General features: G+C 37.9%; 1 protein-coding gene across 1 annotated transcript; it reads right to left on the bottom strand.

The window, feature by feature from the left end:
• Positions 1-863: 863 nt before the first annotated feature.
• LOC149080474 (uncharacterized) lies at positions 864-13,489 on the bottom strand. The gene is made up of 4 exons (XM_089238758.1): positions 10,937-13,489; positions 4,739-4,850; positions 4,324-4,501; positions 864-930 (listed from the first exon to the last, which is right to left on the bottom strand). The coding sequence occupies exons 1-4, from the start codon at positions 13,487-13,489 to the stop codon at positions 864-866; spliced, it is 2,910 nt and encodes a 969-aa protein (XP_089094884.1).
• Between the last annotated feature and the right edge of the window lie 447 nt (positions 13,490-13,936).

The raw sequence follows: 13,936 nt of genomic DNA, 5'->3' as shown, positions 1-13,936 counted from the left end.
GCTAATCATTGTCAGAATGTCACTCGAGCTTTGATTTACTCACATCCCCGTTTTGTAATCTTTTCTCCAGATGTACCAAAACACAAACGGATGTTGGACACCTACACACTCGACTGTGTTAACACTGGCTTAAGCAGAATAAAGCTGGTGTTTATTGTGTACATAGTTTAAAATAAAAGATCTTCTATATCTCATACTCCTATAAATTCTCATTCATTCCGATTTCAAAGCTATTCATTTTAGCGTTTGGTCAGTTTTTATCGTCTTTATAACATTCCTTGGTATTTAAAAAAAAACTTATCTTTAAATTTTGAGCCATACCTGGAATAAATTAAACAATATTCCACAGAAACTTATGGGAAATCGTGTTTTAACAAACAAAAGTGATTCTGGAGCAAATTTCTTCACACAGTACTGTATCCTCATTCAGAGCCGCAACTAGATACTTTGTCACCCAGGGCAAGCCGGAATTTTGGCACCCCTTGCATGCAGAGGAAGCAGTTAAGGGGGAATTCAGCGCCCCTTCTGGTTCAGCAACCGGGGCGCCAGACCCGCCTGCCCCCCAGTTGCAGCCCTGTCCTCATTTCCAACCAAATCTAATACAGTATCTCATACAACTAGAACTAATTATCAAAAATTTCCTATTAATTGAGCATTCATCGCACTGATACAGATTTTTAATAGAATAATTCTTCACCCTTTTAATCAAAAATCATTGATATGTTATTTGGAAAATGATGCGTCAGTACTTGGACCAGATCAAGGTGATAGCCACACACATTTGACATTTTAATTATAGGGCACTAAGATATGCTACACATATTAGTAAACAGCTCAGCAAACCATGCGTTGAAGATTATTGATTAGATGAAAGGGGTTTTGAAACCAACTTGATCGATGAAGATGATCTTGATCTTTTCTGGGCATGCACTATTAAGGAATCAAAAAGTTATATTTTTAGTTTTGCTGTGGCAAGATGATAGTAAAATATTATAAAGCACAATGGCAATTGATGGTTGTTTTGTTGATTCATAGAGGTGCTCACCTCAGTAGTGCAATGTCCAGAAATCCCGATCTATTCTCCTAGGTTGCTTCAGATCAACAAGAGAAGAGGGCCAGGGGGCTTACACAGGACCTACCTTTAAAGGGGGGGCACAGGGTAAAATATTTCCTTTCATCACAAGCTTTCAGAAAACATTTTAAATTTACAGAAATTAATCAAAACAGTACACAGATATTTTTCTACGATATTTCATTTTTAAAAAAAAATTATTTGAATTTAAATTTTTAAATTCAATTTTTAACTCTTGGAGGTCACGAGGGAGGTGTACATTATACAATATATTATATCCCCCACCCGTATATCTCTCGAGAATGGGGAGGGCAGCCGAAGCCCCCTTGGTTAATAACGGTACTAATCTAGAACAGTGTTTCCTCAACCGCCGGGCCCTGACATCATTCATACCGGTTGCGAGTGATTAGCAGTTTCTTTTTTTTCCTCATTCATTTTCCGTTGTTCGTGTGTTTGACTGAGCTTTCAACTCACAAAAATGAATGAAACCAGGCCGCGGGCTCGCAAAGGTTGAGAACCACTGATCTAGAAGGTTTTGGTCCAGTTTACTTGATTCTGCTGACAAGTGGGGTTGGTGAGGGGTAAAAAAATCCATAATTTTGCTTAAGTAATACTTGAACGGTCTATAGTTACGGCCCAACCACTTTCTTTTGGAACTATTTTAACTTTTCTCCCGCTCGGAAGGTTTCAATCTGCTGTTTACACCTCTCTTACAGTGTTTACGCCGCTAAATTTACGGTTCGAGAGTAACTCATTCCCGCTCCTCTGTGATTGGTCGAGTTCACTAGGGAATGTCGGATTTTTAGCCGCTAGTTTCCCGTCCCACTATTATCTGTTCATGGCTGTCTTTTATTTGGCGGAACTTGCCAGCATACCAAACAAAACCTGAAAATGTCACTGACAGACGAATGTTAGTGCTCGTTATAACTAAACAAAAAAACCAAAAAGAAAAATTACCTACCCAAGGCAAGTCTCCCAGACCTCTTTTGAATTTTTAGAAAAAAATGTTTCGACTGTGAAACTCAAACTATATTCGATTGATGATTCTCGGAGAAAAAACAAATTTTTGATACATTGGGCGCGGTAAGTTACCTAAAATACCAAAGGATGGTTATTTAGAGGTGTCACGGGTTCGATACCCGATTCGTTCTTGTCAGAAACTTTCCCGACACAGGGGAACAACAGATACGACTACATGGCCGCAGAAAAAGATTGCTACTGGGTGAGTCCACACCGAGGAGTTAGCTCACCAGCCTCTGGGTGATTATTAAAAAAAAGGTTGCCGTTCGGAATCGGCAATAAATTGTTGGTCTCGGTATAATTAGCCTTCGTGCGCAGAAAATGACCGTGGTGCGACACAAAAACGATCAATGATACATTTTATCTAGCTGGGAATAATACATTTGCGAATTTTTCGCTTTACTGATGCGCCTCATATATACAGCAATCCCATAATATACAACAACGGTTCTCAACTTTTTTTTTTTGTTTTGCGGAGCTCTTTTTAGTACATTATTTCTATGGCAGAGCCCCGCACACAAGCCTCTTGATCAGATTCACTGATTTATTTTATTGCCCTGCTGCAACCGCGGAGCCCCAAGGACTCGGCTGAGCCAACACCCCCATAGATAAGATTTAATCTCTAGAGGGTGTTAGCTGAGCACTGGTTGAGAACCGTTGTTATACATTATTTCTACAGAGATAAAATAAAAAATACTTTTTTTAACCAATATATTTTCAATTTTTTATATCCTGCGGGGGGGGGGGGGGCCTCACGTACACCGGTGTGAGCACCCACGGGTTGAAAATACTTCCGACGCCCCTGGCTGATTGCAGTGCACCGCGTGCTGTATTGCTTATTAATGCAGTATGACGTATTGTGTTGTTTGTTGCAATACATCACGCGTAGTGTGCTGTATTGCTTATGGTGGTTCACCATCGATTGAGGTGTGTTGCGTATTGTTATGCACTACACGTTGTACTGTATCACGTGCTGTGTAGTGTATTGCCAATTGAACTACTTATTGCTTATTGTATTGTGCTTATTGCGTATTGCGCTTTATTGCTTATTGTATTGTGCTTATTGCGTATTGCGCTTTATTGCGTATTGCGCTTATTGCGTATTGTGCTGTATTACTTATTGCGTATTGTGCTGTATTACTTATTGTATTGTGCTTATTGCGTATTGTGCTGTATTACTTATTGTATTGTGCTTATTGCGTATTGTGCTGTATTAGTTATTGTATTGTGCTTATTGCGTATTGTGCTGTAGTGATTGCATTCGTCTATAAAAGATCTTGGAGCTTCCATTTAGAGTTTTTGGCGTAATTTTGAGCCGCAGATAATGCAAGACGTAATTTCTTTGATGGAAACCTGCATAAACTAACTGTTAAGTAAAAGGGGCATCCAACCAGATTTCAGATACTTTTTATCTTGCTGAAAATTTGACATTGTCTAAACTTCTCCGTCAATTGTTTATGTGCTATTTTGCAATTATGTTGTCTATAAAGTATATAGTTTAATTTGATGCCAGCACCAAATGAGGTGGGCATTAGGGTGGAACGAAAAAGGGTGTTTTTTCACTTTTTTTAGAAATTGATGTTGCCTTAGTATTCAAAAGATGCCTTTCAAGGTTTTAAGAAGTTATACCAAAATCTAGGAAAGTATTTTAATATCTTGAGGTTCCTCACAGACCCTAAAGGTCCCTGGAACATTCCCTCGCCCCCACCCCCACCCCAGGGGGCGTTAACGACCACGTTGGGAATCACTGATCTAGATGCTTCACAAGATGCCTTAGAGGTAACTCATTAAAGTGAAAAAGACAAATAAGACATTGCAAGCGATGGCCTATTTCTTTATTAATTTGATAACACCATTTTTATAACCAGTATTGGTAACAGTCCCGTCGCATACGATCGCCATCAATTCCTTCGTATCAAAATCTTGTTTCGAAAAGTCTAGGATTGATGACTTTATATCCCTTGCTCTACTGCTTCTTGGAGTTGTGTGACCGAGATAAATTGACTCGGGTTCCTGCAATATAGTTATATGTTCTTCAGATATGGTTCTTCTATGGAAAGAATCACCTTCTTTGACATTAGCTAAGGTTTTGTCTTTTCGACAGTCAAAATATATTCCTCGCACATTTTGTTCTAGGATTTTTATCTTGCAAAAGAACTCTCTGTGATGCTCTTTCACGCCTCATTTTCATCCTGTCTATTGTCATATTTGGCTTCTCTTTCGTCAATAACCCAACATCTTCCAGCACAGCATTCGCAATAATTGCGGCTGATCGATCAGACACACCAGTTTTATCACAAGAAAGAGCAACATTTGATAATTTAGTTCTCATTTGTGAGGATGATGGTAGAACTTCAAAACCAAATGAAGTACCTGCTTCGGCACTGATCGGCGGACCAACTTCAGGTTCTGGTAGATGGAAACGGCAAACTGTGTTTTGGCTCATATAGATCACTTTCCTCAGAATCGTTGGATATAGATGAATTTTCAATGGTTGATGCCGCCGTTTCTTGTTTCGGCTAGTTTCCGCCGTTTCTTCTTAAGATGACTTCAAATGGGATAAAATTTTCATTTTACTTTGTTCATTGTTTTTCAATTTCTTCGTTGTTAGGAAATCTACTCGACCAATGGCCATCTTACGCGTACCTCTTTGCAAGAAACCTCGCTCTAAATTTGGGACCTTTCTCAACTTGTCACACTTAAAGTCTTCAAAATCCCATTTGCATGCTGCAATGTCGAACAATTTCCGTGCTTTGCACTGAAAAGATTGCAAGTTCAACTTGAAAGTTTGAAAACCTTTCCTTGCTTTCATATTTTTCTGAAGATTCTTGTATCTACAGTAAGAGACTTTGAAAATTTTGCATATCCGTTGGTGAAAAACCGTAGGAATTGAAGTAGTTTTACAAATATTTTCTATCTTTGGCACAATAATTTCAAGAATGTCTGCAATAGCTGGATCTTTTCTTGATTGTTGTTCCTTCATATGCCCTTGCAAATAACAAAGCTTAACATCGCCATAGGTGGGCGAGACCCGAGAATCCCACTCTTTAGGATTTCCTAAAATGTCACAACAATAAAAGCTTCTGGTCATCATTTTGACTGTTATACACCCTCTCAGTTAAGGGGTAAGATTGCAAATGAATACTGAAAACAAGGGGAAAACATCGAGGTCACTGAATGAATCACGTGTTCAGGGGAATAGAAAAGCCACCTCTGCATTGTCATGCTACAGAATTCCACACGTGCGTAAAACTTCAGAGGCGATGAGGAACCTCAAGAAGTTTGAATTTTGGGGAAAAAAAAATTAGGAATGACATTTCTTCACATAAAAAGGCATATTTTAAATTCTAGTACAATGGCAATTTCGAAAAATGTTTTTTTCGTTCCACCCTAGTGGGTATTCCTGACTCTCCGATTACGGATGTGAAATTCAGCTTTTTGAAAACCTTTAATAATACTTTGAGTGCTATGCTATATGTGTTATTTATTTCCCCACCATCGTCTACTTATTCATTGTATAATGAATTTCATAACACAGTAGATATTTATCTAATTCTAAATGTAATATTTTAATTTTTGGTGATTTTAATATGTCTTCGATCGATTGACTATCGAATACTCATATCAGTTCTTTTACAACTGTTACATCTGATTTGATTTTGATTTGATATTATTCGGAGCCCTGTCAACCCCACCCTTGTGGGAGCCTTGACGCCAGGGTTCCTAACCGATTCATGAATATGAGAAAAATTGTTATTTTTGATGAAATCTAAATGAGAGAGAAAAAAAACGAGAAAAAATTTACACATGATTTTTTGATGGTGTCAAAACTTTTTCTTTCGACATTCGAAACATACTCGCTTTCTCAAGAGAACTTAGTTTTATTATTTTGATGGCATTTTTTAGTCATTTTTCAAGATTTTTAGAGCAACAACATCCATGCCTTAGTGATAACATAGTTAATTATTTTCGTCACTAACAATAATGAATGTAAGTAGTTTTCCGCTTTTGAACGAGAATAGCTCGAATAAAATGATTACAAATTTGATTTAATAAGAAAAGCGTTGACATTATGTAAACGAGCCTTAAAAAATTTAGGTTTCCTTATTCAGAAGATAATAGATTAAGGAAACGATTACTTTCCGGATATTATGTTGAGGTGAAGTTGGAAAGAAAAGTTATCACGTCTCCGCCGGGACTCGAACCCAGGCTCTCTTGCATACCGGGCAAGCATGCTACCATCTACACCACTGGAGACATGACCCTACCTTCCTTATTTCACGCACTGTGACTGTAAGGAAGGCAGTATATCCGGAAAGTAACTGTTTCCTTGATATCTTGGGCTGGAAAAAGTAATCTATCTCTCTCTATAATAAATTAAATTATACAAGATACTTGTAAGATACTATACTATATACTATATACTATACTTGTAAGAAAAGTTATAAAAGTGCTCTGAGACGGAATAAACATTATTTTTTAGATCTTAATACAAATCTAATGAATCAAGAAAGTCAAGGGAATTCTGGTGCATAATAAATAAATTTAAAAGAAATGGCAGAGTCGTTCCAGACGTCTCTATTGAAAATTGGTACACTTATTTTTCCACTCTTATGCCCGCGGTAAATTCAAATACACCTGCGAGAGATCTAATAATTTCCTATAAGGATCCGATTTTATAGACCGCGACATTCTCATGGTCGAACTGAATTATACTGTCTTAAAAAAACTTAAGCAAAATAAAGCACCAGGACATGATAATATCAGGAATGAATTTTTAATCCATTTAACAGAAAATGCTTCAGTTCTATTATAATAAAATATTATCAACTAATACATTCCCCCCGACGCATGGTCAAAATTAATTCTCAACCCCATCTTTAAATAGGGTGATGCTCAACTCGTATCAAATTATCGTGCAATTTCTCTAGTTTGCTGTACGTGTAAAATCTTCACCTCCATTCTAAACCAGCGACTTAACGTCTGGCTAAGTGAAAATAACGTTATTAGTGATTATCAAGCGGGATTTAGTGAGGGTTTTAGCTGCTTTGATTATGTTTTTACGCTGAATTCTCTAATTCGTTTGCAATTTTCCAAAAAGAAACGTAAACTTTATACCGCTTTCGTTGATCTCAGTCCTGCTTTCGATTCTGTGAGTTATAACATGTTACGGGAAAAATTATCTTATTATGGAATTGGTCTCGGGTTCATCTCAACTATAAAAAACTTGTATCAGAAACAAAACAAAGGCACGTGCAATTTTTAATGAAGAAATTTCACCAAGTTTCCCTATAAAATTTGGGGCCCTACCATCCCCCATGCTTATAAAAGGATATCCAAGAGAAACTGACGTGTTGTGTGTGTCTAAGTGCTCGCGATTTCTATAGGTCAGGGTTTTCCAACGTGAAAGCTCGCGCGGAATCCTTGATGGTAACGAGGCTATTTCGCCGAACCCTTAACAAATTTTGAATATTTCTTCAATATACAGGGTGTCCTAAAAGTCCGCATTCGCTCTGCGAAAGAAGAATCCTCACTTGCAGTAGATGAAAGTGTCAAAATATATATATATTTGTGAGTTACACATAGTGTGACCATATGATCCATATTTTACGGGACAGTATTATTTTTTGACAATATTCGGCTATCAAGGAAACAGTTATTTTCCGGATATTATGCTGAGGTGAGCTCGGAAAGAAAAGTCCTTCAGCGCCTCACGACACAGTGCGTGAAATTTGGAAGGCAGATTCATGTGTCTCCAGTGGTGTAGATGGTAGCATGCTTGCCCGGTATGCAAGAGGGCCTGGGTTCGAGTCCCGGCGGAGACGTGATGACTTTTCTTTCCGAGCTCACCTCAGCATAACATCCGGAAAATAACTGTTTCCTTGATATCTCTGGCTGAGAAAAAAGCCATCTATATCTCTCTAATATTCGGTTATTTCATCGTTTTAATAAAAATGTTAATTTTGTCAAGCTTGCTAGAAAAAACTCACTTTGAAATTTTTAAATCGTGAATTCGTTATTTTAACATGAACTATAATTAATAATCAATGAAGCCATAAATCTAGTTATACACATAGCTTCAGGATAACGAAAAACATTTAATCTTTCAGCTCAATAATCTTTTTTTATCTCCTCCATTCTTTTTCTGAGCAGTAGAATTAATTAGACCATTACTTATACAGTTCACAGCGATTCCGAACGGCTTTTTTATGTTTCACACCGAGAAGGGTTTGAATGCCAAACGTTTGGTGTGCAAACTTTCTTCAATAGCAATGTGCTGTTTGGTCATCAATCCACTGTTTTCGCAACAGTTCCTTGTATCAGAAAAGGCACTGGAAAGGACAACAGAGGGTATTGAACACACGACATCTCCGAGCATATTGCGGCACAGTTCACGAGTATCTTATCGACCTGGACTACCATATTTCACTGCTATGTAATTAGTATTCCACAAATACCCACGGTTTTTTAATCTAGAAAATTGGTACACAGTATCACTGATTTCTCGTTTAAGTATATTTACATTATAATTCACGAAATGCAAGAAGCTGTCAAAAGAACAAGAAAATAGTAAAAAAAAATTATCGATGAAATCAAGGCTGGAACTGTCCCGGGCGCTAAACTTTAGGGGGTGGCAAATATCAGGGAAGAACAAAAATACCGTTATAAAATCACCAGAATTTAAGTGGAGAGGGTGGCAAATCATGTTTGCCCCTCCTCATAAAAATCGTAGTTACGATCCTGGATGAAATTGTCTTTAACGATAAATAATATTGATAACAAAATACAGAACAATTAGTAATGTTTAATATTTAATGATAATATTTAATAAATCTACTCACTGTACTTGGTTATGGGTTGAGTGTGAATTTTTTGGCATACACCATTCTCATCCGAAATGTGGAACGAGTGGTCAAAGTAAGAGAAAGGGTGAATATTACCCCCCCCCCCCTTGCCCAGGGTGCCAAACCAGCTATAGTGAATATGAACAAAAACTATTTATTCTTAAGCTTCTACAGAGTAAAACAAGACGAGCTGAGGCTTCAAACAAATAAGAACACAACGAAACTACTGCCAAATCGCTGTATCACTTGCCTTGTGATGAAAGAGAGCACAAACTGATATCGTGGCCTCAGAGGAGCGAAAAATTCCACCTTGAGCAAAAAACACGAAAGTGAAAGGTCAGTCAGTTTTTACCAATTGACCATGTAGATTTTTGTTTTCCTGGAGCATGCTAAATGTTTGCTTGTCATGTGATGTTACATGACCAACACTGATTGGACATTGAGAACGATTATGTGCTATTACTAGGAGTGGGAATATTGACATTTTCGGTGAACTCACCCACATACTATGATGGTTAATTTTCCATTTTTCGTGCATTAATGAGATTCAATCACACAATTGAATTAAACACGTACTCCTATAGTACTAACTTTATTTTTAAAGGGAGAGCCTACTGCTCGTCTCCTTTCCTGGTTAACGACTTATTTCGTAATACAGTCACAGAAAAACGCTCGCTACAATTGGCGTACAAAATAGCCGCCAACTCACATAATTTGATGTATCGGCCTAACATGCCGCCAGGCATTGAAATATTAATTTCAATAAATACGACAATATAAAACTTGAATACATAAACGAAATTCACATATAACAAAAATTCGATGCAGTACAGATATCATATTTGCGAAACAAAAATTAATTATATAAAATACAAATGCACTATATACATACACAAATGTACTATATTATACAATTATAATTTCAAGGCGGAAACCCAATGATTTTTTTTTTCTATCGAGACCCTTCTAACGGCAACAACGCGATTTTACATATTGATCTTTTAAAGATCCCATTCATTGTTTTTACATTTGCAATTCTCACTTTATTATCCCTACCCTGGAAAACCTCCACGACTCTTCCCAAAATCCATTTACAACTTGGGAGGTTTTCTTCTTTCATGACAACCACATCTCCAACATTGATGTTGGGCTTGGAACCTTTCCATTTATTTCGTTGTTGCAAAGTGCTCAAATAATTGTTTTGCCAATGCTTCCAGATTGTTTGCACCAACTTAGATGTACGTTGCCATAAATTCAATCTGTTTTCCTTAACATCAGTCAGTGTGATGGCTCTACAATGGCAGTGACTGGGCGACCAATGAGGAAATGACCAGGCGTAAGAATATCGAAATCATCTATATCACTAGATAGTGGTGTTAACGGACGTGAATTTAAAATTCCCTCTACTTGATTGACAATAGTTAACAGTTCTTCGTATGTTAGTTTCGAATTCCCAACTACACGTTTCAAATGGTGCTTAAAGGATTTTACCCCGGCCTCCCACAAACCACCAAAGTTGGGTGCTCTGGGAGGTATAAACTGCCACTGAATACCCTCTGCTGATAAATAGTTGACGAGATTGTTATTACTCTGCACAATATCGGCATACCAATTTTTCATTCGTGGCCATGCATACAAAAATGCAAATATACACCTTGTGGTAGATCCCCTTTCTCTGGCCCTTATATTTTATCAGAAACGGTCCACAAAAGTCGACACCAGAGCAGTTAAAGGGATAGTTCACAGTGACACTTTCTTTAGGTAAATCCCCCATGAGTTGTTCTACTGTTACAGGTTTTATCTTGAAACAAGTGATACAGTCATGTACAACCTTACGACACATATCTCTGCCACGTAATGGCCAAAATTCTCTCCTCAAAGAATACAATAAATTTTGTGGACCAATGTGTAAATATTTTTTATGATGATGCTCAATGATCATTCTAGTGAGCTTATGTTTTGATGGTAATATGATCGGATGTTTTTGGATATCACTTACTTGACCGTGCCTTAAACGACCACCTACTCGCAAAATATCCTTTTCGTCTAAGTATGGAAGTAAGTTTTTTATCTTGTCTGTTGCCAATTTCCCTTTTCTAAGATTGGATATGTCACCTTTAAACTCTATTTCTTGTGCGCAACGAACTAGATATTGCGTACTACCTTGAAGTTCCTGATGTGACAAAGGACTCTTTCGCTTATTAAGTGGATTTCTCGAATTATGGATGAACCTGAAAACAAAACTAAGAATGCGAATTAATTTAGCATAATTATTTTTAATGCAAAATAAAGAATCCATGAAAACTTCGTTCAGATTTAGAGTCAAAGTTACATCAGCATATTTCTTGAACTCCCGGAGATAATCTGCATCGGATGTAATAGGATAAGCTCCATCTGTAGAGTCGATAGTTCTCTCATGAAGAAACCCTGGTCCATTCCACCATAAAGTCTGATCGATGATTTGATCAGGGCTAACTCCTCTTGAAATTAAGTCTGCAGGATTATCTTCGGATTTCACATGATGCCAATGGAAGTTCTTCGTGATTTCTTTGATTCTGGAGGTCCTATTCGCAACAAATACCTTCGATTGATGAGGTGAAGCGTTGATCCAACCCAACACTATTGTTGAGTCGGTATACAGACACACCTTGTTCACTTCTACACGCAGAAAAGATAGCACCTTCTCAACAAGATTCGAGAGCAGTTCTGCAGCACAAAGTTCAAGACGTGGTATGGTTACTACTTTGAGAGGTGCAACTCTGGATTTGCTACAAAGAAGCACCACCTTCACGTTCCCCACGGCAGTAATAGAACGCACATATACAACAGCCCCGTATGCATCCTTTGACGCGTCTGAAAATGCATGAATTTCTAATTTTTCAGCAGAGTCTGATAAGACGAAACGATCAATCTGGAGATTTGTCAGCTTTGTAAGTCCTTCTCGGAATTTTCTCCAGTTTTTCGATTGTTGAGACGGCAGTTCATCGTCCCAGTCGATTTTCAACAGCCAGAGCTTCTGCAAGTAAATCTTTGCTTGTACTAGAACAGGACCAAGCAAGCCTAACGGATCAAATAATTTTGCGATATCTGTCAACACAGCACGCTTGGTAGGTATGTTGTTACCAGGAGCAACAGTGAAACCAAAAAAATCTTCTTTAGGGTTCCATCTTAAACCCAAAGTTTTCACCGTGTCATTTTCAGGGTCCTGAAAGCAATATTCTCGTTCATGAACAGGAACATTGTTCAACAATGCATTTTCGTTGGAGTACCACTTGTGTAAATCCATGCCTCCACATTTTAACATAGAAATCAGCTGTTGCTGCAATTCAATGGCACTTGTTATATCGTTAGAACCAGTTAGAATATCATCAACATAAAAATCAGTATGAGTTGCGGCAGCAGCAAGAGGATATTTCTTCTGTTCGTCATAAGCTAACTGCCTTAACACCCTAGTGGCTAAATATGGTGCACATTTTGTTCCATATGTTACTGTTAGTAACTTATACAGTTTGGGTTCATCTAACGGACTTTCTTTCCATAAGATGCATTGTAAGTTGCAATGATCAGGATTGACCCAGATCTGCCTGTACATCTTTTTCACATCGGCAGTGAAAGCGATTTTATGTCTTCTAAATCTTAGCAGTATCGAAAAGATGTCTTCTTGGACCACACCCCCATTTAACAAGCAGTTGTTAAGTGATAATCCATTGGTAGAAGGGGCTGATGCTTCGAAAACTACTCTTAATTTAGTGGTACTGCTATCAGGTTTGTAGACTCCATGGTGAGGCATAACATATTTTATATCCTCATGTCCCTCCATCATCTCCTGCATGTGACCCAAGTCCTCATACTCGGCCATAAAATGTTTGTAAAGAACAGACATTTGGGGATTTTTATCCAATTTTTTCCACAGCCAATTCAGCCTTTGCTCAGCTAATTGCATGGATTCCCCAGGTTCAACATTTTCCTTCATCGGAAGATCAACTATATATTCCCCTCTTTTATTTCTACGATGAGTTTTTACAAAATGATCCTCGCAAAAAAGTTCTTCTTTGCTTTTCAGGGGTAGCTTCTCAACAGATTCAATTTCCCAAAACTTCCTAATGGATTGATCTAACACATCAACTTCTCTAGAGAGAAAACAGCATTGCTGAGATGACGAGTGAGAAATTGTCCCGGAGACTATGTACCCAAATACAGAATTCTGAAGCAACACTTCGTTGCTGAGATACAGCTGTCCGCTCTTCAATGCCTCAAAAAATATTTTTGCTCCGATCAAAAGTTGTATTTTACCTGGCTTGGAAAAATGTGGGTCAGCAAGTTCAACTCCTTCGGGAAACTTCAAGCCAGATAAATCAAGAGGAGACGATGGGGTGAAATCTGTTATTTTGGATACAATCAAAAAATCCAATTCTTTCATGAACTCGCCGCTTTTATTTGCGACTACCCCGGTAGTTTTGTTTTTCACGGTATGTGACAAGCCATTAATGCCACAAACGGGGGCATAAACTTTTTCTTTCTTCAACCCGAGGGCGCAGCTTGTTGTCATCATGTTCTCACTTAACTACCATTATCGAGTATGGCCCTAACTCGAGTCTCTTTTCCTTGGGAATCGCAGACGTAAACATTCACAGTACTGAGAAGTGCTGATGAATTAGTGTTTATCACATTGCTCAGACTATGAAGAACATCTGACTGTTGGCCCCCTACTGCTCCTCCCTCTGAGGGTACGGGGGAAGCGCTTTCGCTTTTTCGTTGGATGACATCTTTATTGCTTTTTGGAGACGCCGTTTCTCCCCGATGTAAGAGAGTGTTGTGTCTCAAATTGCAAATAGAGCAAATGACCTTTGATAAGCACTGAGACGTAATATGGCCAATTTTTAAGCAACAATAGCATAAATTATGCTTTCGCACAAATTCATATCTTTGCGGAACACTCATTCTTTGAAATTTTACACATTTATATAATGCATGAAAACCTTTGCAAGAGACACAAGAT

This window comes from Pholcus phalangioides, unplaced genomic scaffold (genome assembly GCF_987345545.1).
Source record: "Pholcus phalangioides strain wild (caught in Gottingen) unplaced genomic scaffold, Ppha-v1.0 ptg000011l_1, whole genome shotgun sequence".
Lineage (NCBI taxonomy): Eukaryota > Metazoa > Arthropoda > Arachnida > Araneae > Pholcidae > Pholcus > Pholcus phalangioides.
The sequence above is the reverse complement of the archived record's forward strand: the minus strand, read 5'-3'. Positions and strand labels throughout refer to the sequence as shown.